The 23,056-nt window shown below is 40.9% G+C and overlaps 3 protein-coding genes and 2 non-coding genes across 6 annotated transcripts; 1 reads left to right on the top strand and 4 right to left on the bottom strand.

Annotated features, from left to right (window-relative positions):
• Nucleotides 1-1,229: 1,229 nt before the first annotated feature.
• On the bottom strand, nt 1,230-6,100 carry LOC146236313 (cytochrome P450 4V2-like). Of its 2 annotated transcripts, none has more exons than XM_084686452.1 (11): nt 5,887-6,100; nt 5,603-5,715; nt 5,038-5,123; nt 4,595-4,785; nt 4,387-4,450; nt 4,027-4,153; nt 3,674-3,847; nt 3,330-3,432; nt 2,843-2,977; nt 2,503-2,682; nt 1,230-2,080 (listed from the first exon to the last, which is right to left on the bottom strand). In XM_084686452.1, exons 1-11 carry the CDS (start codon nt 6,071-6,073, stop codon nt 1,896-1,898), a joined length of 1,545 nt encoding a protein of 514 aa, XP_084542578.1. In that variant the 5' UTR covers nt 6,074-6,100; the 3' UTR covers nt 1,230-1,895. The 2 variants fall into 2 exon arrangements, with proteins under 2 accessions (XP_084542578.1, XP_084542577.1); XM_084686451.1 differs by having other exon boundaries at nt 4,387-4,456.
• Nucleotides 6,101-8,165: 2,065 nt separating this feature from the next.
• Nucleotides 8,166-10,701, bottom strand: rpl12 (ribosomal protein L12). Its single transcript, XM_084686834.1, has 6 exons — nt 10,539-10,701; nt 9,745-9,818; nt 9,171-9,269; nt 8,998-9,079; nt 8,599-8,685; nt 8,166-8,315 (listed from the first exon to the last, which is right to left on the bottom strand). Exons 1-6 carry the CDS (start codon nt 10,573-10,575, stop codon nt 8,197-8,199), a joined length of 498 nt encoding a protein of 165 aa, XP_084542960.1. The 5' UTR covers nt 10,576-10,701; the 3' UTR covers nt 8,166-8,196.
• On the bottom strand, nt 8,776-8,902 carry LOC146236315 (small nucleolar RNA SNORA65). The gene has a single exon (XR_014741145.1). It is a non-coding gene; the product is annotated as a small nucleolar RNA SNORA65 (small nucleolar RNA).
• LOC146236316 (small nucleolar RNA SNORA65) lies at nt 9,567-9,694 on the bottom strand. The gene has a single exon (XR_014741146.1). It is a non-coding gene; the product is annotated as a small nucleolar RNA SNORA65 (small nucleolar RNA).
• Nucleotides 10,702-10,962: 261 nt separating the features above from the next.
• Nucleotides 10,963-23,000, top strand: lrsam1 (leucine rich repeat and sterile alpha motif containing 1). The gene is made up of 25 exons (XM_084686833.1): nt 10,963-11,317; nt 11,807-12,002; nt 12,109-12,165; nt 12,480-12,524; nt 12,780-12,857; nt 13,131-13,199; nt 13,611-13,695; nt 13,959-14,080; nt 14,202-14,292; nt 14,586-14,695; nt 14,988-15,017; nt 15,566-15,688; nt 15,884-16,023; nt 16,351-16,395; nt 16,583-16,653; nt 16,820-16,919; nt 17,102-17,189; nt 17,487-17,561; nt 18,434-18,514; nt 18,898-18,993; nt 19,127-19,225; nt 19,410-19,541; nt 19,779-19,854; nt 19,998-20,182; nt 20,421-23,000. Exons 2-25 carry the CDS (start codon nt 11,931-11,933, stop codon nt 20,541-20,543), a joined length of 2,193 nt encoding a protein of 730 aa, XP_084542959.1. The 5' UTR covers nt 10,963-11,317; nt 11,807-11,930; the 3' UTR covers nt 20,544-23,000.
• The last annotated feature ends 56 nt before the right edge of the window (nt 23,001-23,056 follow it).

Raw genomic sequence — 23,056 nt, forward strand, 5'->3', positions numbered from 1 at the left:
ATAAAAAGAACATAAATGAAATCACATTTCTAGTGATAAAACTAATCAGGTAATAGTCAGCAAAACAATTGACTTCTAACCTCAAAGATGACGTGCTCTATTCCCTACTGACAGCCATCTCTGCACGACTGTCTGGCTGAAACTGAAACCTCGTCCCTCAATGCTAATTTATAAAAGCTTCCATTCCATTTCATCAGTATGATACTAAGTACCCAAGTCGACACCCTTCTTCTGCTGCAGTTCAATAGCCCGGGGGAACAAGGCGAACGTCTGTCCGTCTTAATTACGTGATATATATGCCGTTGTTATAAATCGTGCAATAACATGATGGGCATCTGCATTTAAATTCCTAACCAGCATGGTCAACGGCCTGGAAGATAGATTGTCAACCATCCGCTTAACTGTCACGCAAACCAGTTGCTGCCTGCTAGCATGGCTGGTCAGGGATTGTTTTCGAAAATTGTCGGTGCCTGTGTAAAAAACATCCACTTTTGTCTGCTTTAGACGGGAACATACGACAGACGACACAGTGCATCTTAGCTCCATTAAAAAAAAGTTGCTTCCGTCTGAACTCATAGCTCTACTTTGCTTTCATCGTCACTTTTGTCTCGCGCCAGTTCTTACAAAAATGTATCGAGATTAGAGAATTACAATTTGACAATCACTCGTCACTCACTCAACTCTTGATTTGCCAAATGTGCGCCCCACGAGCTGCAAAGTTATTTATGCATTTAGCAGATAGCAAAACATATGGATGATGTTAACTTTTACGATGCGAATTTTTTTTTTTTCAATCAATAATTTGCAGTGGCCCGATCGGGCCAGTGAGTTGCTATTTAACTGTCCCGACGTTACTTTTTACTGGCCCGTCATCGGGCCATCGCTTATGTCGAACCCTGCCTTGTTGACCACGGATACCAAACCTTATACTTCCATGCACCCGTATAAATCATCTTGCTGTGTTATTCACAGTTATTTTGATATGGTGTAAAATTGAGATTACTATTCTTTAAAACTGCTGCTTGTGACTTCCACATGTTTTGGCTGAATTGGGTGGCATATAAAACAATGCTATGGTAATTGTTAATTATTTATAAAAACAATAAATGCGTATTACCGTGTATATGTTATGTTTTTATATTTGTATCTGTGGTATTCATGAAAATAGTTTAAAACCTATTAAGAAATAAAATGACAATGTAAGCAAGAAAGACCAGTAGCAAAAGATCTGAAGAACTGTATGTGTATGTACGGTAGCCAACTAATTTTTATGTCCAACCAAGCCACACTCCCACAATTTCCCACTTATGTGGTTCCCACTTACGTGGTCCCCATGAATCACACACATGACATTGCATCTCCAGTATTTTTTCACCTGCCCAATACATCTTATCTCATTCCGGCACACCCCTGTTCCCGTAATAAACAAACTGGTGATAAAATAAAAGCAAATTGGATGGAAGAATTCTAATTTATCAAGTCAATGATTATATGTAGTTTAAGTACAGTACAAATTCCCTGATTCCCTGGGAACCAGACAAATCTGCCAGTTCATGTTTTATTTGCTCTGGCAGATGGGTCTGGCCACCCTCCTATTCAAACAGATTCTCAGTCTCTGACCAATATCTAGTCAGACCAATCACAAACATTTCTTTGCATTTGCTAATGTGTAGCGATGCCATGCTAGAAAAATTATGTTAGTTCAGCTTAAAGAATAGAAGTACTTTGTGGAGCTAAGTTTGTGTGCAACACAACACTCACATGGCTATTGCATTATCTTTCAATTGAGATATTAAACAGCTTGTACTATGTAGTCAATTAATCTAAAATAAACATGGCCCAGTTATACTACATTCCAGTGCTTCACCCCGCTAGCGGTGGTTCTAGACAGGGCACTAGTAGCGTTGCGTGTCTGGAGGAAGAGACCTCCTCTGCAGCTGGATCCAGATTCCTTTCTCTGGACGGAGGATGAGCTCTCCTAGTGGGCGGAGGTCCTCACGCTTCTGACATGCCTCAACATTGAAGTTACGGAAGATGGATGCCAGGATAACCTTCTCCTCCATCATAGCAAAGCGCTGACCTGTAATTTAATATGTTTGGATTATGGAAAAGCTAAACTCTCAAACCACTGGTCAGACCTGCTTTAGTATTTCTACTTCTTGTTGAGTTTACCGCAGATTTATTTAAATGTTCTGCCTTTTAAACATTTACTAAATATACGTACAATGGGATAAGGAAAAACTGCAATCAGTCAATTTTCCTATAGTTTTTGTCGAGAGATAGTCTAGACTCTAGACTTGCTCACTCACTTTCTCATATATCTTTCATAAAGAGCACAAAACAGATCAATAGACGTCTCAAAGCACACAAAACCAGACAAGAAAACACAGACAAACAATCAATACCTTTTCCCCAAAAAAACATTTTCAAAATGACCTGTTCCTAGGAAGGTCCAGTGATTGACTTCTATCTGTGACCTTCACTTCAATTTTCTGTTCTTACCAATACAGTTCCGGAGCCCAGCAGAAAAAGGAATGAATGCGTATGGATGCCTCCCAACAGAATTCTCAGGCAGGAAACGTTCCGGACGGAATTCTTCAGGATTTGGGAAGTGGCGTGCGTCGCGGTGGAGGGCATAGGGTACGATGATGGCATTGGCACCTTTGGGCACCTTAAAACCATCTACATGCAAATAATATACATGATTTGATTTTGCAAGTTGTATACATATATAAATGAGAGACCAAACTCAAACCAAACCAACAAAATAGAATATGAACACCGCAAATCTTTGGATGATGTTGAAGAAAATGAAAACGTCTCCTGTACAAAGGTGACCTACTGATGTGGCACTCTTCACAGATCCTACGGGCAAAGAATGGCACGGAGGGGAACAAACGCAGGGATTCCTTGACCACACACTCCAGATACCTGAGCTTCTTCAGATCTTCAGTGTTGATTGGCCGATCCGACTCACCTTAGAACAGAGGCATGAGTATTGACAAACACAGAAACAGCAATCAACTATCAACAGTATGTCGATTGTAAATGTTAGGATGAGGATCCAGTCAACAAACTGAGGTTCTGCTGCCCACACCCCACTGACCATAGCTCAGCATGTCCTACACCGCTGAAATATTTTACACCCCCTATCAGCTATGGCTGAACTGTCTCTTACCTATTTGAAAATAAATGAGAGGTAGCACTAATGAGACAGCAAGCCCTAAAGTTGGGAAGATTAATGATGTCATGAAAGAGAGAATTGTGGGATGCTGGGGTGGTGGTGGGTTGGCACAGGGAGGAGGGAAAAGTGTGAGATGGGTCGTTACCAAAAACCTCCTTAAGCTCTTGTTGAACTTTTCTCTGAACCTCGGGATGGGAGCCCAGTAAATGAATGGCCCAGTTCACGGCGGCAGCCGTAGTGTCGTGGCCCTGGCGAAGGGTGTAGGGGGACAAAAATACTCAAATGTATCACCCAATCTATGATTTACAGCAGTCACACAGCATTATGACCCAGTGCTACAATGCTGCCTTGTCCTTGCTCAATAAACATCTATGTGAATCAGAGTCAGTGTGATGATAGGGCCATATCGCATCATTCTCAGGGAGAAATCTCTCACACTTTCATCGCTAGATGTACATGCAAGAACGAGTCATAGTGGTTATCACTGACCCTAAACATGAAGGTGTCCACTTCCTCCTGGATGTCTTGGTGTGTCAACTTGTTACCATCCTCATCCATGGTTTTCAGGAGCATGTCAAGAAATGCCCTTCTCTTCCTCATGCCCTGGTCTGATTCACTGTCTGACTCAATATAGTTGATGTATTCTGCCCTCTCGTATATCACCTGTGGTCAAAGGATAGAGAGAGGAAATATGGACATGGCGGTACGCTAACTTGGTACTTCATTTGATACACAAACAAGGTGTTACATATGTTGAAGCACTGTATACCAGACTGGTATTTCTTTTTGCTATCACATCCTAAAGTGACATGACCTGTGGACTCTTAAGACCCCAAACTCACATTGGAGGTGAAGGAGTGGAGGACCTTGAGAGTCTTGTTATGCTCCCAGCCCTCGCCAAAATAGTTGTAAATAAAGTTTGGCCAATACCAGGGCATCCTCTGTCTCCGAGTGATGATGTCACTCATCCTAGGGTAATAAGAGAGGTTTATGAGAAAGGAATGATGGGAAATTCAAGTTGTTTAAAAATGTTTTGTCTAAGAGTGACAGATGGGACCACATGATGAAGGAATAATCATCAAGGTCAAGGTCTGACACAAACACAAAAAAAGAGCGCCCTATTACCCAAATCGCTGTTGACACAGTAAATTGATTTTACCCAGTAGATTATTAGTACAGGGTTGTCTGAACAAGTGACATACTTGTACACGCAGCGGACATACTCCGAGTCATAGTTGCTCTGGGCATAGATTTTCTTGCCCATAGCTGTCTCTGATAAATAAAGAGACAAGGTAACAAATGATGACAAATGAAATAAAATAATGACAATACATAATGATCTATTTAGTAAGATCAGATTCCAATTCCAATGACGTTTGTACCAACACACACACACGCCCAGGCCCTCACCACATATGATATCGAGGGCACAGAGAGTGACATGGTTAAAGCAGTTGAAGGGCCCTTTGCCTGCCTCCTTCTCCAGCTTTTCCACCAGGACCTCGGCCTGCTCGTTCATCACCTCCAGGAACTCCGTCAGAATGGAGAAGTGAAAGGTGGGGGTCAGCATCTTGCGCCGCCGCCGCCACTTGTCCCCTGTGCTGGGATGGTTGAGGGAGAAACAGCACTGTAAGAGTGGAGGGGAGGAAACGCTCACACGTTTCTCAGTCCAGTTGGTAATCTATTTACTTTGTCCTTTTATTTGTGTTTTTGGTTGCATCTGACCTATGGTACATTGACCAAGGCAATGACACAGCTGAGTACAGAAAAGACCTCTGAGTACAGAATCAGTCTTCAAAATATTTTTTGGGTGAGGAGGAGGCAGGTCCTAGACGGCTCCATGGGGCTCATACCTCGTGAGAAGCCCGGTTCCCAGCCATGGATGGAGGAACTTGTAAGCGTAGGACTTGTCCATGTGAACTGGGTTGTTCAACAGCGTCTAGAAAAAGCCAAAAGCCTTCCCTTGTAAACCGCACAGTTCTAGTAATCTGCTTAGATATCCACATCATAAATTCTTAGAGGTAGAGACACAATTGGCAACATGAACACTGTATTGTCATTGTATAAATAAATTACATTTCAACCTTTATCAGTATTTTACAGCATAGACTGGTTAGGTATTCCTTTTTTCTGATAAAGGTCTGACAGTGTGTACAAGAAGAGTATGTCATATGGTTTTAACTGCTGTAAATCAATATTTCCCACCATATTTAGCTTTTTCACAATGTATGCTTCATGTTTTGGCTACTTGCAATGTTTGGAACTATTTCGTTGTTATGATCAGTGACCTATGCTCTTTTGTAAATCTCTCTCTTGAAAGTCGCTTTGGATAAAAGCGTCTGCTAAATGAATAAATGTAAATGTAAAATGTCATATTTTTAATTGTTAGAGGACCAAAATGGAATCGGGGTTTCTTACCTCAATGGTTTCAGCATGGAACAAAATTAGGAATGGCACTGGTCCAATCCAGATTTTTAGCAGTGGAGAGTCCTTGAACTGGATAGTGTAGTCGATAATCTGACAAAAGAAATCTTAAAAGAAAGAACAAAGTTTATAGGTTAAGCTAAAATAAACTTTTTGGCAAAACTTGTGTTTTGTGTTTTCATATTGTTTTTTGTTGTTGTTTCAAGCAAACCTTAGGCAATCTAGGCCATAAATAGCAGTAATGAATGCAGTTTTCCATCTCCCTTTCCTCATCTCACCTCCAGCATTGGCTTTAAACTGCAGCGCGTTCCCTACGAAGGGTAATGTTCCCCCTATCTCCGGGATAAACTTCATTTCATGCCATTTGTAAAAGTAGCTGCTAAGCAGTTTGTAAGTGAAGTATGTCAGTATAGCGATGAAGGCGCCAAACAGGCCCAGCGTGCAAGTCCCCAGTAAAACCGACATGCCTGCTTAGTGTGCAGCACAATAGTGAGGACAAACTCAATGACAGTCTCTGGCAGAGTTGAATGTTCATTTCAGATGGAATTCAACCCTTGATCTTTTGCCAACTTTTTTTTGCTGTCACACTGCACTTCAACATGCAGAGATGTAGAACATAGGTTACTTGGGTTAAGCCTTACATACTGTAAACCAGGGGTTTTCCTGTTCCTGGAGAGCTACCTACCTGTAGGTTTTATTTCCAACACTTATGTAGCCCACTTGAGTGTAATAATTAGCCGGCAGATCAGGTTACGCATTGAATCAGGTCAAAAAAGTTTGGTTGGAGCAAAAACCAACAGGTAGGTAGCTCTCCAGGAACAGAGTTGGAGACCCCTACTGTGAACACACTCCCACTTTAGATTCAACTAACTTCGCACCACTGACTTTATGGCAGAAAAGCAGATTTGCCTTTCAAAATTGACAGAGTGAGATTTGCTTTGTATTCAGAAGATTGGAGATAACTTGTGATTAATTTTCCAAAATCATACATTTCTACAAGTAAATGCAAACCAACAACTTACCCCTGGCATTCGATTTTAAAGACAGTGCATTTCCCAGTAGCGGATAGCTTGGACTTATTCCTGGTATTGGTTTAAGATGGTACCATTGGATTAAAGAGCTGCTGAAGTTTTGGTAGGTAAAAAAACACCAAAAAAACTGTATTAATGTTCCCCCTAGCAGTTGATTAATATCTGTTGTCATTTTCTCAATATGAGAACCACAAATTCTTAATTAAAGTTGAATTTAGTATTAAATAATAGTACTTTTTACATATATTGTACATATACTGTACATATATTATTATTTTTTTTAATGCAACACACATCTCTAAGGAGGAATACAAGGCAGAGGACCATTCAATCCCTGTGTGTTTGCTTTCTTAATCCGCTAGTCCTTCATCAAGCATCTGACCTTGCAACCTTCTCTTTTAATGAGCCAAATTAAGTCATTCCTCACACTTCTTTATTCAGCTTGACAAACCTTTCGAGTGCCCTGTAAGCAGTATCCAGAGAGGTTTGTGAGACCTTTCTCAATGCTAATTATGAGCAGAAGGAATGTCACAAGCTCTGTCTTTTCTGAAAGCTAAAATGTTATGTCACCCTAATTGAATGACAACTTCAGAAACTGAAGCTTAAATAGAAACCAGTGAAAACAATTCTGACAAAAGTTAACAAAAACCTTGGGTTCCTCGAGAGTAACAATAGCTGCAGTTGGTTTGAAAAACCACTAGATGTTGCAATCACACAACAGCTATAACAACTCACTTTTAAATAATCTGCAATATTCACACATTATTTGGTTAGGATCGCTTCCTGGACTCGAAAAGAGTTAGTTTTATGTGTTTTGGATAAAGATAGAAGTGGACTAAAATACAAGAAAACCCTGTGGCACTCTAAATACATCCCTTTGTTGTCATGTTAAACCTTTGGCTCATGGTAAAACTTTGTTAATAGCTTCGACAATAAAATGCATTTTTATTGTTTTCAGAGATAGCGCCTTGGGCTTTTCTGCAATTTTTGGTCAAAAAATTCTCAGATTCAGGCAAAAAGACAGATATTGACATGACTCACTCCTTAAAAATAACCAAAATGTGTTGTTTCGCAGAGACAGATCTATTTATTGCCAGTGTACCCATTAAGTAAACAAGAGTATGCTTATGACATGTATGTGTCTGATGTATCAGTTTGCTGCATAATCTATATGAATTGACTGTAAAACATTGTACCATGTTTATTAGATTGTGCGTGACTGACTGTCTATTGATTTCCCCACTATTCATCATTGTTTTGCCAATGACCAAGTGCAGGCAGCAGTTTGCCAATATCATTATCTTTGTATAGTGTTTTTGTGTTAGTTTATTCCACCCCAATTTGTACTTCTCATCTAGATTTTCAGCTCCTATGTGTCACCTTGGCAAGGTGAATTGTCTACCTCAATGAATCTAGCATATACTAATGTAAACAGAAACTCCTCGTCACCCTCTATCAAAGCATTTGCTGAATCATTACCATATTAAATAAAGCATCACCTTGAAATTATTTAAAACAACTTGCACTTCATTTTAGAAAAACTTTATTCATTTGATGTTACTCTGATGGGCACTCCACTTTGCCACTGTTGATGTCATCAATGACATCATGGGGAGGGCGGCCATCAATTGTGCAACCCACAGACTGGGCTGTACCGAGAATCTCTTTGATGGTTCCTGAGAATAAAAAAAATACAAAAGCAATAAACACCAATGTACAGTTTAGGATCTTCAGCCTGGAATTTCCAATTGTCCCCTCATGCATAGACCAATAGTCTTCAACCCTGGTCCTCAGGCACTCCCTGACCTGTGTTTTAGCATGTTTCTCTGTTCCAATGCACTGGATTCTAAGGAACGGGCAGTTATGAATTTCAGCAGAAGACATCTAAAACATGCAGGACCAGGGTTGAAGACTACTGTATTAAAATGACTGATGTGCCAACAATGACAGGGGTCTTACCTGAGAGCTCCCTGGCAATAGAGCGGTTCCTCATCACACGGGCAATGCCGACGATCTCGTCAAAAGTGACACTGCCACTGTGCTTAACTGGAGAAATGGAAGAATTGCTTGGATGGGTGGTAGACATACCTAGACTAACACTAGTTACCAAGCGGACACAGGTCATCTACATTTGTCAAGTGTTCCAGACCTTGCGGCACAGAGTTACCCACTGGTTGGGCAGCCCTGTTTCCTAAGGCTGGGTTTCTCTTAGCCTCCACTGGACTAAACTCAATCACTCAAAGCAGACTAGCCTAGTGGCGGGAGGCTGGGGAGCAATGCAAGTTGATCCATAATAAGACTCCTCACACAGCAACTGAAACTGGTGTTTCCTACTGAGTGAACTTTAGGGTGACTTACTGTTCTTAACCTTCTTCCTGTCACGAGGAGGCTCCTTCAGGGCCTTGATGATCAGGGCCGAAGCAGAGGGTACCACTTCAACCTACACCAGAAAAAGATGTTGAGACCAAGAGGCTGAAACAATATTCTTTCAAACTGAAGGGTTTTTAAACGAGCAAGAATAATTGACATACTGCAGCCTGTCTGTTCTGGATGGTCAGCTTGACTGTAATCCTCAGGCCCTTCCAGTCACCAGTTGCCTTGGCAATGTCATCACCAACCTTTTTGGGAGACTAAAGCACAGCAGGAAGAAAATCATATGAAAATGCACATCATTCATTAAGACCCCCCCCAAAAAATAAAATTCCAGCATTCTGAATCTTATTGGTTTTAATGTGTGACCAATATAAAAATAACTTCTCCTTTATGGCAAACAATTTAAATGCAAGTCTTCGTATCACAATATGCATCTTACAGTACATGTTTCTCATCTCTACCTCCATTTTATGCACCAACCCACCACAGCAAATTTCTTGTTTGTGTAACTCACTTGACAATAAACCTGATTCTGATATTAGTACTTTAGTAGTTGATGTTCCAGACCTTTCGGCACAGAGTTGCCCATTAGTGTGGGCAGACCTGCTTCCTAGAGCTGGTTCCATCTTAGCTTCCACTGGACTATAGTCAAGTCACAAAAATTGACAGGCATAGTGGCGGGAGGCTGGTAAAGATAGATTTTACAATCTTTTGAATATCTCACTCACTTACCAGACCAAGTGGTCCAATTTTTGGGGCCAATGCTGAAGTGGCTCCAACTTCCCCTCCTGTGCATCTCATGTACACTGTCAAAACAAATTGTTTTCTTTAAATTATTCCTTGACAAGACTATTGTGCATAGACAGACGCACATCTAACAAACAATCCATGTTCTGGATTATAATATACAGTAGCGTACTCAAACCCTGCTGTGCAGCTGTATTTTGTGTGTCAATCAGAAACCAATTTTCTAAAACTGAACTTACTAGAAATCATTTTATAACTTCAATACAATGCTCCCTCTCAATCACAACATATGTATAAGTAATATTTTCAACATCCACTACTCACTACAAGTCCTTTAAGCCTCAGGCTTACAGAAGGACCCAGGACTAAACCATGCCCGCACATCCAACATTTTCCATCGTCTAGTCATGACGGTATATTTGGATCCATGCATTCAAACAATTTAGAATCAAAGTTTAATTATGTATATTAGGCAATTAACTGCAAACCGAAAAGTAAAATATGCATTTGGTTATCTATCAGTCTTCGAAAACGTGGAGACTCTCCACGCGTACGGCTTTGTCTAAATTTAACAGAGTACCACGTGGATGACAGAATGTTATATTAGCTGGAATGTTACCAGTATGACTGGCCCACAAATACTACCAAAACAAAAACCATCGAACACATTCCCAAAAAAAGATGACTGGGTAGAAGATGGATTCCCAAAACTTGAAACCGTCTCCATTTTGCGACGTGATCTGAAACAGAAGCTATTATACAGTAGAATCCACACATACCAACTTTAATCTCGGTAGGATCGAATTTGGGAGGCATGTTGGATTTGTAGAAATTGAGTTCAGTTCAGCTTGAATAAGTGAGGGTGTCGGATGAACCCGGATTCGGGACGACCGATTACTGTTGCACCTTCACCGTTAAAGTGAAAAAGAAAGGAAAGATGGAGGGACATAATTGGTAATATAAGAACGAAAAGTCACGCGAGATTTCGTCTGTTACTCCTTATTCTATGGTGTTGCATAACGACATTCAACGTTATTGGGGCATTACCGCCACCAGCTGTTAGCTAACAGTAAACTCCCATGTAGTTTGCTTGTCTTGCTAGCTTGCTTCTCACCCAGTTTGATTGGTCATACAGTGGGTTCAAATTGTAAAAAATAATATATATTTTTATTTCGTGATATTTATTTAAAAATTTGGAAGCAATCAACAGGAAATTTGATTTAGCTTTCCCCTTCTGCCGCATAGGTAGCCTACTGTACATCAGCTTGCCTCGTAGTACCTAACCCGTCTCCTCCCTTCTTCGTCTCCTGCGTCTGGAACATGTTTCTTAGTTTCCGGGTAGTGATCCAGTTGTTGTTAGCCTAGCTATCAAAGAGAGGAAGGGAGAAGTTGGAAGAAGTTTTGGAACATACAATAGTCATTTATGGATATTTAGAATAACCATAAGAATATAGTGATGGTATAAGCTAACTATTTTGCTCATTATAATTGTCATCATAAAACGCTTGGTTGAATATATTCGACGTGCTATCATCATCCCTGTCAAGAGATATCCAAGGTTAGTGAAACAGATTAGACCAGATAGTTAATCTAGAATCTAGCTAGATATTGCACGGGCTAACGTTTACAAGTTAAACAACATGGCTAGTTATCTTGCCAGGTTGTCAATCTCTTTGCTTAAAAAATGATAAATGACATCTACTGTACTACAGTCTGTAGCCTTATAGATATGCTTCCATTCGGCCAATTTGTGATTCCAAACACATGTATAACCAAATCTGTTTGAACCCCGTGAGCCAACATACTGGCTACACGACCACTTGTTTTCAATATCATGAGGACATTAAAAACATGAAGAATGTGCTACTTGCTAGCATCTATGCTATTAGAATTATGTAGCTAATGTGATGCATTGTAGTCAAATGACTATTTGGATGGCTCCAGAAAAAAATAAAAACGTTATAGCCTAGGCCTACCAGCTAAAAGAGTATAGGCTAATGGCAATGGTAACACAATACATAATTATGTTGTGCTTCTTTATCTACAGTATTGGTGAGAACTTCCATGACATTTTCTAAACCTAACCAGAACTGAACGGCAAAGGAAAGGGAGCTGACTAAGACAGGCTGACAGACACTTAAAGCCCGCCAGTGGATCAGGTGGAAGTAAAAATGCCTCTCTTCTTTAGAAAGAGGAAACCAAGCGAGGACTCCAAAAAACGTCTGGAGTACCAGATAACTCTGGTGTGTTTGTGTGACAGAGAGATTGAAGTGAAGAGTGAAAATAAGTGTGGATGCTGGGTTATCTTTCTATGTTCTAAAAATACCTTTGTCTTCCAATTGTTGACAGTCTAAAGCAGCAGGGGCTGATGACATTCTTGACATCTCGATTTGCGAACTCTCTGAGGTGAGTGCTGCTTCTGTTATGTACACAGTGCTGTTAAAATGTAATTGCCCCCTATATGAACCTCAATGTTGTTTTTTGTGTATTTTCACATATCATTTGGTTGGAAAGAAAAGGAGTCTGAAGATAAAAAAGGACCAATAATTCACAGAAGTTTCATTTGGTTGTTGTGTGCAATGTAATGGAGCCTGCATGTTTTAAGTGAAAAAAGTATTGCCCCCTGCCGGGTAACATCATATCTGTCTTTCAGGGTAATAATAATAAAATAAATTACTTTGACAAAAGAGTAACAATAATGGCTTGGGTATCCTTTGCAGGTTCCTAGTAGTGCCATATCCATATGCAAGGTGTTACAGAAGAAGGTATGTTCTTTGAAATCTCTTTCAAGATAGGATGGGTAAAAATACCACCATGTTAATGAATTGTACTGTCCTGTGCAGTTACAACTTCTAGACAGTATGTAGACATTACTGATAAGTTGCAGCTGCAGACATTCTGTAGGGGTAAAAATAAATGTTGAGTAAAATAAATGTCCATGGTGGAAAGTCTTTGAACAAAAGTGTCATATAAATAAGGCAATAGGCACTCACATCACTGTGATCTTATTCCCCACCCAGGTCTTTATTCTCCATGGCAATGAGCTGAAATCTCTGGTGCCCAAAGGCTGCTGCATTAACTCTCTTGCAACCCTAAAGGTAGGACCAAAATTGTGTCAAAGAGGCCAAATCACAGTTTCATACAATAAAACACAACAAAGTAAATAATAGAAGAAAGGACATATTAAACTATATGTCACATGCAATATTTACAGTACATTCAGATTTGTTTTACTCAACCACCATCTATGTAGAGAAACTCAAAAGGAGGGTATTATTTAGAATGACTGAGCCATGTAAAAGGCTTTCAAGCGCTTGATAGTGTGTAATGTTTTCCCTTCTTTGCTTGGACCCCCTCTCTCTTTCTTTCAGGTCTTGGATTTACATGATAATCAGCTGACCTCTCTGCCTCATGATATTGGTCAACTGTCATCCCTGCAGGTACAATGCCATCTGCATTATTCAGACTCCTGAACTTTTTCCACATTTTGTTTTATTATAGACTTTGTTAAAAAGGCATGGGATTGTATGCTGTTTATCGACACACAATATCCCACACATTTTTGGTGTAATATTTTATACCATTGTTTAATTTTTTCAAACACATGTTTAATAGTAAAATAAAAATGTAATTGCTTAAGCAACAGTAAATGTTTTCCAGCCGTGGTAGGCATGGTATTAAATATACAGATACTTCCATTTTATACATGGTTCTTAAATGTATTCTGCATTCTACATTGTTAATCAACAAGACTGCACTTAACATGGAACTATAAATATTAACAGTTAACACAAAATGTAAGGATCTTCATGGGTAAATGACACTCGTGGTTGGGCCTTTTGTCCTCCCAGGTGCTTAATGTGGAGAATAATCTGTTGAAGGCCCTGCCGGAGGGCATTGGGGATCTCAGTTTTCTGCAAACGCTCAACGTTAAAGGTGAGGGATCTGATTGTTGTCTTGGTGTACAGTATCCAGGCTACACTGACGTCTTTCACTTATTTAGAGACCTGCGTTCCAGTATGTTGTAAGTAACACTTTGCAATTAAATAAGAAAATAGGGCCTGGAAGCCGTTCTAAGTCAACTTTTGTAGAAAACACAGTTCCAAATTATTCTAGGGAGCAATGGATCCATGTTGTACTTTTAAGTGTGCGGCTGTGTGTTGGTGTTGAAAGGTTTTGCTCACTGCTTGTCTGTACAGGAAACCACCTCAGTGAGTTGCCCAACTCTGTTGGACAAATGAGCAGCCTGCGTAATATGGACATCAGTGAGAACAACATCAGGGAGCTGCCTCAGATCCTGGCCCGCGTCCGTACTCTGGAAGTGTGTGTTTGTTTGTTTGTTTGTTTGTTTGTTTATCCAAGGGAGTTCCTTGTTTTATTACTAATACTTAATAACTTTAAGTAATGTGGGGATGTGTGTATTTGCTTGTGGTCCATGTTAGAGCCTGACGCTGGACGCTGCGGAGATGTCCTATCCTCCCGCCTCAGTGTGCATCAGGGGAACGGCGGACATCCAACAGTTCCTCTGCACTGGTCAGTCTATCTCTGAACTGACATTTACATTTTGCAAATAAACCTGGGACATTTTCAAGAAAGAATGGAGTTCGGATTATCTGGTTAGCTGATTTAGGAAAGCAATGAACATCCCTTCCATCTTCTGCTACTTAATTTAAGCAAAATCTAAAGTGGTTAGTGGTTAGTTATCATATGTCTTATATGTAGTTATCAATAAATGAATTGTATTACCTACTTTTTGAATACGGTTAAATGCGTACACATTCTACTTAATGGAACACAATGGACTTCTTCACACATTTGCATTTTAGAATTGGGAGAAGAATACTCTCCGCCGTCTCAGTACCTGTTGCCTGTACTGGAAAATGACTGTGGAAACCAGAACTCTGACACTGTGGATGGTCTGGACCTGGCCTGGCAGGTTGGTTTACCCAACTAGTCACGTCAACACTTGACTTTTGTTGTCTTTCACTCACTCTTCTCTCTCACACAGCATTTCACACTCTCTAGTTTAGCTTCAAATGGAATTTATTCACCTAGGACAGCATGACAGTAGTAATCTCACCAAACATCAAAAATAATGATAGCATATGACAGATTACTGGTTAGATGCTAACAACATTTGGTTGTCTCAGTACTTGTACTCTGTGCACTGACAATAAAGTTGAATTGAATCTAATCTAATTACTCCTCCTCCCCTCTGTGTTTTATAGTGCAAGTTCAACGACTACGAAAAGAGAAAGGTACAGGAATACAGGAAGAGAGACTGTCTGTTCATGAAATGCCAAAGTAATCCAAACCTGTAGCTGAGCTCAAGTTTTGTTTCACTTCCTTTATTATTATGCTGAATTAAATACAATTTAAAAAGAAATATACTCTATGCAGGTGTGCACATACCAGTAGTCGTTAGCATGCTTAGTAAGTGCAGACATGCTTAGCTTAAATATTGATAAATGTAACCTTTACTACCTCTTTTTCTTAAGAGGATCTCTAATCTTATCATGACTGAATAGGTTAAATATTTTGCTCCTTTACATGGATTGGACCACTTCTGTAATTTCCAAGAAACGATAGCAAAACTATTCAAATTGGATCCATGTTCCCATGTATTTCTAAAATGGTTACCAACCAAGATTACTTACCCAAGCTCTCTGTCTGTCTGTCTATGTCTCTGTCACCTGTCACACACGCACGCCTACACACACATTCGCCTACACACACACACGCGTGCACGCCTACACACACACACACACACACGCCTACACACACACACACGCCTACACACACACAGCAGGAGAAGCAGCAGGAGAAGCTTGCCTTTGAGCGTGAGCTGCAAGAGAAGCAAAAAGAACACACTCACCTACTGTTGATGAATAATAATCAGAAGGAGGGCATCCTACAGTCAGTCCGACAGGTATACCAACAGACACACACACACACACACACATAAGTTGATGTAAGTTGATGTTTGCCATCTTTATGTTCAAAATCAGTGGTTAAACATGACTAACAGTAGTGTTGGATTCAAGCTTTCACCTTTGATGTTTTGTCTCCCAAAAGAAACGGTTACACCAAAGCCTGTCCAACCCCCTGTTCTCCCTCCCTGCAGGAGCAGGAGCGTCTTGAGATGGGCGTATCCCTGCAGCAGAGGTCCCAGGAGGCAGAAAGGCAAAGGATTCTGGGAAAAGTCAGGCAAGCTGAGACAGATGTCATTAGCCGCATCAGTAACCTGCTACTCGATAACAAGCGGTGAGGGTAATGTGTTTGTGTGCACACAGTGTGTTGTGTGCACACAGTGTGTTGTGTGCACACAGTGTGTTGTGTGCGTGCTATGGGATTGCACATATCGATCAAACAGTCAGTCAATATTTATTTATACAGCACGTTTGAAAACAACCATGGTTGACCAAAGTGCTGTACAGGAGGTAAAAATAATCATTGCTGAAAAATGAAGCCTAAACAATATAGCTAAAAGTACAGAAATCAGGCATAAAACAGTACACAAACAATGTAATTGTAATTTAAATGGCTTTCTGTGCTATTTGACTAATGTGTTGTGTGTGTATTCTGTTCCAGGCAGATCAAGAGTGCAGAGTTCCTCCAATCCTTGGAGGAGAATCGGTAACTGGGAGAGCTTGTATTATTGATTGGCAGTATAGTAATCTGATACCACTCAAAGTAAACTTTGGTTAACTCTAAAGAAATAACTTTTTTGTCATTACACCACTATGGCTATCACCAAGTGGAAATTACCATTTTAAAGTCCCTTAAAGGATGGAATAATATTGACCCCCCCCTATAACTACAGGATGCGTATGGAGTACCTGGCTGCTATTACTCAGGAAGAATCTGATTGTCTGAGGAGGAAGGAAGTGGCAGGTAAACTTGCAAAGTAGTTCTGTTGTGTGGCAGAGGCTGGACTTTCTCTATTATCTTGTGTCTCCCCCAACCCTTTCTCAACCTCTGACCTTGTCACTGCCCCCTGTGCCCCCATCTCTCTTTCACTTGCTTATGACCTCCTCTCTTCCTCCCTCATTCCCTCCAGTGGCCATGCAGAAGATGCTATCAGAGAGCTGCTCTGTGCGTCTGTTACAGCAGGCAAGCGATTCGCGCAGACAGAGCCTGGTCACAGAAGCCTGCAGGAGGTCAGATGTACACACACACAGGCATGAATGCAGCATAACTACCTGGATACCATTTGTGTCCGCAGCCTAAGATGTGGTAGTTCTCTATGCCAGTAGAATAAGTTTGCTGCCTAGAGACTAACATGTCATTGCTAGCTAGCATGCACTCATTTGTCCCTCCGTTTCTCTGTCTTCTTATGTAGTATGGAAAATCAGGACAGGAAGTGTGATCTTGTGCTCTCGCTCCAACAGCTTGACAAATCAAAAGCTATTGCCCACATCCTTCAGGAGGTGACTACATACCCACCCCACACTGCACGCACACACAGATACACAACACACTCACACACAAATACGTTCACGTTTGTGTACATGTATGCCTACACACAATCGCAGTGCCTCAAACATAAAATTGAGAATAAATCCTCAAACGACGACCAGGCTGTATATAGCAGTCAACACCTTTGACAAAAAAGACACCCCCGACCATTAGCCAACATATAAGAGGAGCATGGTCATATATCCTTTAAGGATCCTCCGTTCAATCTCTTCTCGGTATTGAACATTGCTCTTTGTGGCCCTCTACAGCAAGAGGTGCAGAAGACGGCCTTCCAGGCCCTGCAGCTTCAGAAGGACAGCGTGCACGGCTACATCCGCCAGCAGGTACGCCGGACAGCTGACACCCACTCATTTCCAAAATATTCAACAACAAAAAAAACATAAACACAAATGAATCACTATCAGTCCCTGTTGAATTGATTTAGCGCCACTAAAACCCACAAATATTTCATGTGCGTTCAGTTGACCTCAGTTTTCCCTCTTCGAAGGATGTTCAGTGGCTGTCGGGTGAGCTAAACTGTGGCCTCAGTGCTCCAGTTTCTTGTCTCATTTGATGGGTAGAGAAATCATCTCTGATAACAAATTCCTTGAGGTTTCTAATGGGACTATGAAACTCAGACCAAATCATCCATGCACATCCTCCACCATGTCATTTTCACCTCGTTGCTTAACCACGAGACAGCCAATCCCCTACTACCTTTCCTGCCCCCTTCATCCAATTAGCTTCTTTGAATTTATTTTGTTTACAGCGGTGTGATTGACACACCATTGTATCAAGTTATTATATCTGCCTTTAAATTCCTTTTATCAGATATAAATATGTAAGAATACCACCAACATATTTCCAGGACAGCAGGTCTACAAGAAAATGAATAGTGAAAGAATATCTGATTATATTAATTCACATATATAATAAGTTGTGTCACTAAAAGGTAGTTATTCCAAGCAAAAATCTGACCAGGATCCTGATCTTGTGGTACATGAGGAGATAATAACCAAGATCTTGTGGCACATCAGGAGATAATATCTTCGTTCCACGTCAAGCTGAGGAACTTAAGAAAACTGTGGAGTTATGAACAGAAAATGATCATGAAAGAAGTAGCTTTTATTTAATCAGCTGTAGCAGAAGACAAACTCAGTCCAGTCCAGTTCAGTTATCCACCTCTCACCCAAACCCATGTTATCTCTGTCTTTAGATCAGGCTAATAGAAGGTGAGCTAATGCGAGTGACTAAACTGGAGGTCAAGCGACGCACTCTGGACACTGACAACCTGCAGGTATGTTTGTGTGGAGACAAATAGCTGAAAACAAAAACCCTCATCTGTCACATCCTTTACCCTGAATGTGCCCCTTTTTGTATTCAAGATTTGCCTTTTTTATTAATACGCATTATTACGCCATGAGAACATTTCACGCCATTGTGAGGGAAAAAAAGAGGGAGGGTGGGTGGAGAAGGAGGAAAGAGAATCCATACAGTCCATTAAAATGTTTTAGTGGTCACAGGCTGAGCCTCAGTCTTTGTATATCAAACTAGTCCTTTAACTGATCAAAGTAATTAAAACCAGCCCTTTTTGCTACGTTATTCGGTATCACATCGATAGGGGAGAGATGTTTTGGAAATATGCACAGGTTGTTCTTAAAGAGGTGTGTGTGTGTTCAGGAGGTGTTGTCAGATCAACGCTCTGCTCTCAGTGACCTGCTCCAGCAGCTGCTCAAACAAAAGGACCAACGAGAGGTGGAGCTCCAGCAAGTTCTGGTGAGTCACCTGGGGTCAGCATTTCTACATTGGAGTGAGACTGAACCAATCACCACTGAGCCAATTTCTATAGCATCACGGGAGACCTGTGTCCACCCCAACCCCCTAATATGTGTGTGTCTGTGTCTTTTAGGCAGAGATGGAGAGGAAGAGCGAGTCAAATCAGCAGAACTACTGGATGATCCAATATCAGAGACTGCTGGACACCAAACCTCTGTCACTGCGCTTGCAGGTGCTCAATAGTCACCATCTCTTACCAGCCTTTCTCAAAGGCTCCATCCATGCTCACTCCAGCAGATTGAATGATACCAATTTCTCTGTCTTCTTTACTTAACCCCCCTCTCTCTGTCTCTCTCTCTCTGTCTCTCTCACCCTGTCTTTCTCTCTACCTCCCTTACTCTCTCTTCCTAAACCAGGAGGCAGGTGTAGAGAAGGAGTTGGTGACGCTGTTGTACAAGCTGTCAGCCCAGCACTACCTCCCTATCATGGCCCACCACAGAGTCACCGCAGAGGCCTTGCGCCACATGACTGACAGAGACCTCACCAAGGTGTGTGTGTATGAGAGCATGCTTCCAATCACAAGTACCTGTATTTGTGTGTGTACGTTAATGTTGGCACCGAGTTAACGACTGAATGAGCAGCACCACAGGTGTGGTGCTTATTTTTTAAGTAGTAGAGTGGGTGTGTAGGCATATGCCGTACGTTCTGAATGAACTGGTTTAAGCACATGCATGAACGAATGAAACAATGGAATGAGATAAACAACCTCACTGTATTGTTGACAGCTGGGCATCAGTGAGGTGGGAGTCCAGAAAGCTCTTCTAAACTGGGCCAGAGAGCAGCCTGCCACACCCCCTGAAGGTCCATACCATCTTTTTACACACACTGTTGTTCCTCTGGTGATGTGGATGTTATGTAATATTGTTAACCAACTTCCTATACTGATTGGAGTCCAAATATTACATATAGTGAATCCTTACTACCTCATCTGTGTCCGCATGCAGGCACCTCCAAGACAGTCCAACTTGAGGACGAGGCTGGACCGTCCCCTCCCTTCCCCCGGGCACCCACCCAGACCCCCACCCCTCCCTTGACTCCTGGCACCCCTGGGACCCCTGTTACCCCCTCAGCCCCCTGCCCTGTGGACGCACCAGGCAGCTCAGAGTGTGTGGTCTGCATGGAGACTGAGGTACGGTGTGTGTGTGTTTGGGTGGGTGGGGGGGGGATGCATCTTCTGTGCACATGGAAGATGCATCCACATACTGGCCCGTGTTTTAAGCTCAAGAGTCCACAACTGCGTGCACAACACTACTTGTGTTTCGGGCTAGTTGTTAACACTTTATGTTTCTATCTCTCTCTTTCTCTCCCTTTCTCTCTCTTTCTCTCTCTTTCTCTCTCTTTCTCTCTCTTTCTCTCTCTTCCTCCAGTCTCGGGTCATCTTTCTGCCCTGCGGCCATGTCTGCTGTTGCCAGACGTGCAACCAAGCCATCCAGAACTGCCCTCTGTGTCGCAGTAACATCTCCCAGCGGGTACGCATCTATCACAGTTAGGTTCCTCCAGGGCCCGCTAACGATGCTGATGGCACTGAACCCGACACGGACACTTTCAAATAAGATCTGTCAAGACTACGGATTTGCACACTGTACACTTAATTCTACAGACATGGGTGGGTGTGGCACGATATGTTCGTCATTTTTGTGTCATAAACAGAAAGGCCACTGTGCAGGAGGTTTGAAACATCCATGGACCTGGACAGGTTAGAAAGATGATGAATTTTCTCAACTTTGTAATCCATATAACGGACATTATGAAACTCAAACTGTTCAATTTAAGAAATCAAATTGACTAGTTTATAGGGATTTCTGTAAAAAGATGTCATAGTGAGAATGTGGCATAAGAAGTCGGTCTGAATCGTATGTTGTCAGTCACGCGCCAACCTAAATTAGGGACATCAGAAAATATATCACTATAAATACACCTAGTAACTAGATGTCACCTGCTTGTGTATAGAATCCCTTCGAATAATAAACTACTACATTTTAGAATCTGGGTGTAGGTCAGTGACTGCCGATCACTTTAGATCAAAGCATCTGTTAAATGGATGCACTTTTATTATATAACACGACTAACCTTATTAACTCTTCCTCTCACAATACAACAATAATTTATGCATGACTGTTTGTAGTCGCTCTGTGATCTAGTATTAAATAGGATGAGGAGAGAGGGATGAACGAGAGACAGTGTGAAGAGAGAGGGGAGCGCTTGAGAGGATATTCTTCTACCCCTTGGTTAAGAAGATCTTTCATCATGGTCAACCAAATCTCTGGTTAGTCAAAGGGTAACAATAAGGGGTACTTAGTTTGGTTGCTCTATAGAGCATCAAGACACTTTGATGGCCAAAAGTAGATCTGGACACCCCTTCAATTCAGTGGATTCAGCTATTCTAAATGCATCCATTGCTGACCAATGTACAAAATTAAGGACACTGCCAAGCAATCTAGACGGTAGAACGTGGAACCATCATAGGATGCTCCCTTTCCATCAGGTCAGTTTGTCAATTTTTACCCTGCTAGAGCTGCCTTTTGATCTTTTGATTTGAGGATTTTGGAATGAGATGTTCCATCAGCAGGTGTCCACAAACTGAGTAGGTGTCCACATACTTTTGGCCACATAGCATATCCGTGGATCCATTTGATGCAATTTCGATTTATTTATGACTTCAAAGGGATAGAGTCTTGTGACTATTTGGCATCTGTTTGACTGTTTTATGCCTAGGTCACACACCTGGACCTAACTGTAGCGTGCCTTTTCCCCACTAATCCCACCACACCTTCGGAATGAAAGTGTGTATGTGTCTGTCACATCTAATGCTGCAACCTTTAATGCTTTGTCCTCTATATCGTTGGTCAGTCGCTAACCTATTTGTATGCACTTTTCTATCCGTCACTATTCAAGTGCGCTTAGTCATTCATAACTTGGCATGCGGCAGGAAATAACGGACATTACTATTGTATGTTATGTCGACAAAGAAATTGTATGTAATGTTGACAAAGAAGAATCTGTGTAAAAATAGATGCAGGATAGCAATCCATTGAAAAGTGTTAATTGTGAAATATGGTAGATTATTATTTATTTTTTATGTGGTCAAGTAAATGTGTCTTATTCTGAATGTTACTTTCAAGTCCAAGAATATGAAAAATAGTAATAACAAGCCTAAAATCAGTAATAATAATACCTTTTATTTTGGGGGCGCCTTTCAGGCCACAAGGACATCTTACAGAAAATGAGCCATTATAGGTTCAAAACAGTGGAGGTAAAAAACAAGCCTAAGATCAGGGGACAGATCAAATATTTAATCTTGGAAAGTCATCAATGGGGATGCAGAGGTTTTGCTGTTTGGAGAGTGTGGATTTGGCACTGATGAGAATGATCTCTATATGGCCTATATATATATATATATATATAAGATGGCGTAATGTCAACCAAAGCCAACCACCACCACACTATCTTTCTCACACATACATACAGTTATCTTTCCTGAGCTTGTATCTTGTGCATATCACTTATTACCACACATATGTACTGTATTGTATATGCATTTATTTATCACAGTATGCTGAAATATAAACTATTTGTTGAATTATTGAAGCACTGCACAAACAGACAGTGTTAAATGCCCATTTTTCTTTAAAACATGAATGGAAATCATGAATGCATGAATCATGCATTCCTGTGTTAACCATCAGACTATGATATGCCTTAAATGCTGAGTACATCTACATTTTATCTACTCTAAAAATAGCCCTGTATATGTCATGAGTTTGATTAATTTGGTTATAAAAAATCAGTTCCTTTTCACAATTGTTATTTGCTATTATATCACTCTGATGAAGATGTTATGGCAAGATATTAAAAAGTACATTTTGTTGACATCTTTCTTCAGTTGTAGGTTATATTATTTTTGTGATGTGAAAACCTGCTATAGGAAAATAAATGTGCTTTCCCCATTCCATGTCTTTGCTTCGATTTTTCCCACCAATTTCATCATGCTAAACTTCATAGT

The sequence above is a fragment of the Hypomesus nipponensis genome, chromosome 22 (assembly GCF_054491055.1).
Source record: "Hypomesus nipponensis isolate SF chromosome 22, ASM5449105v1, whole genome shotgun sequence".
Classification (NCBI taxonomy): Eukaryota; Metazoa; Chordata; class Actinopteri; order Osmeriformes; family Osmeridae; genus Hypomesus; species Hypomesus nipponensis.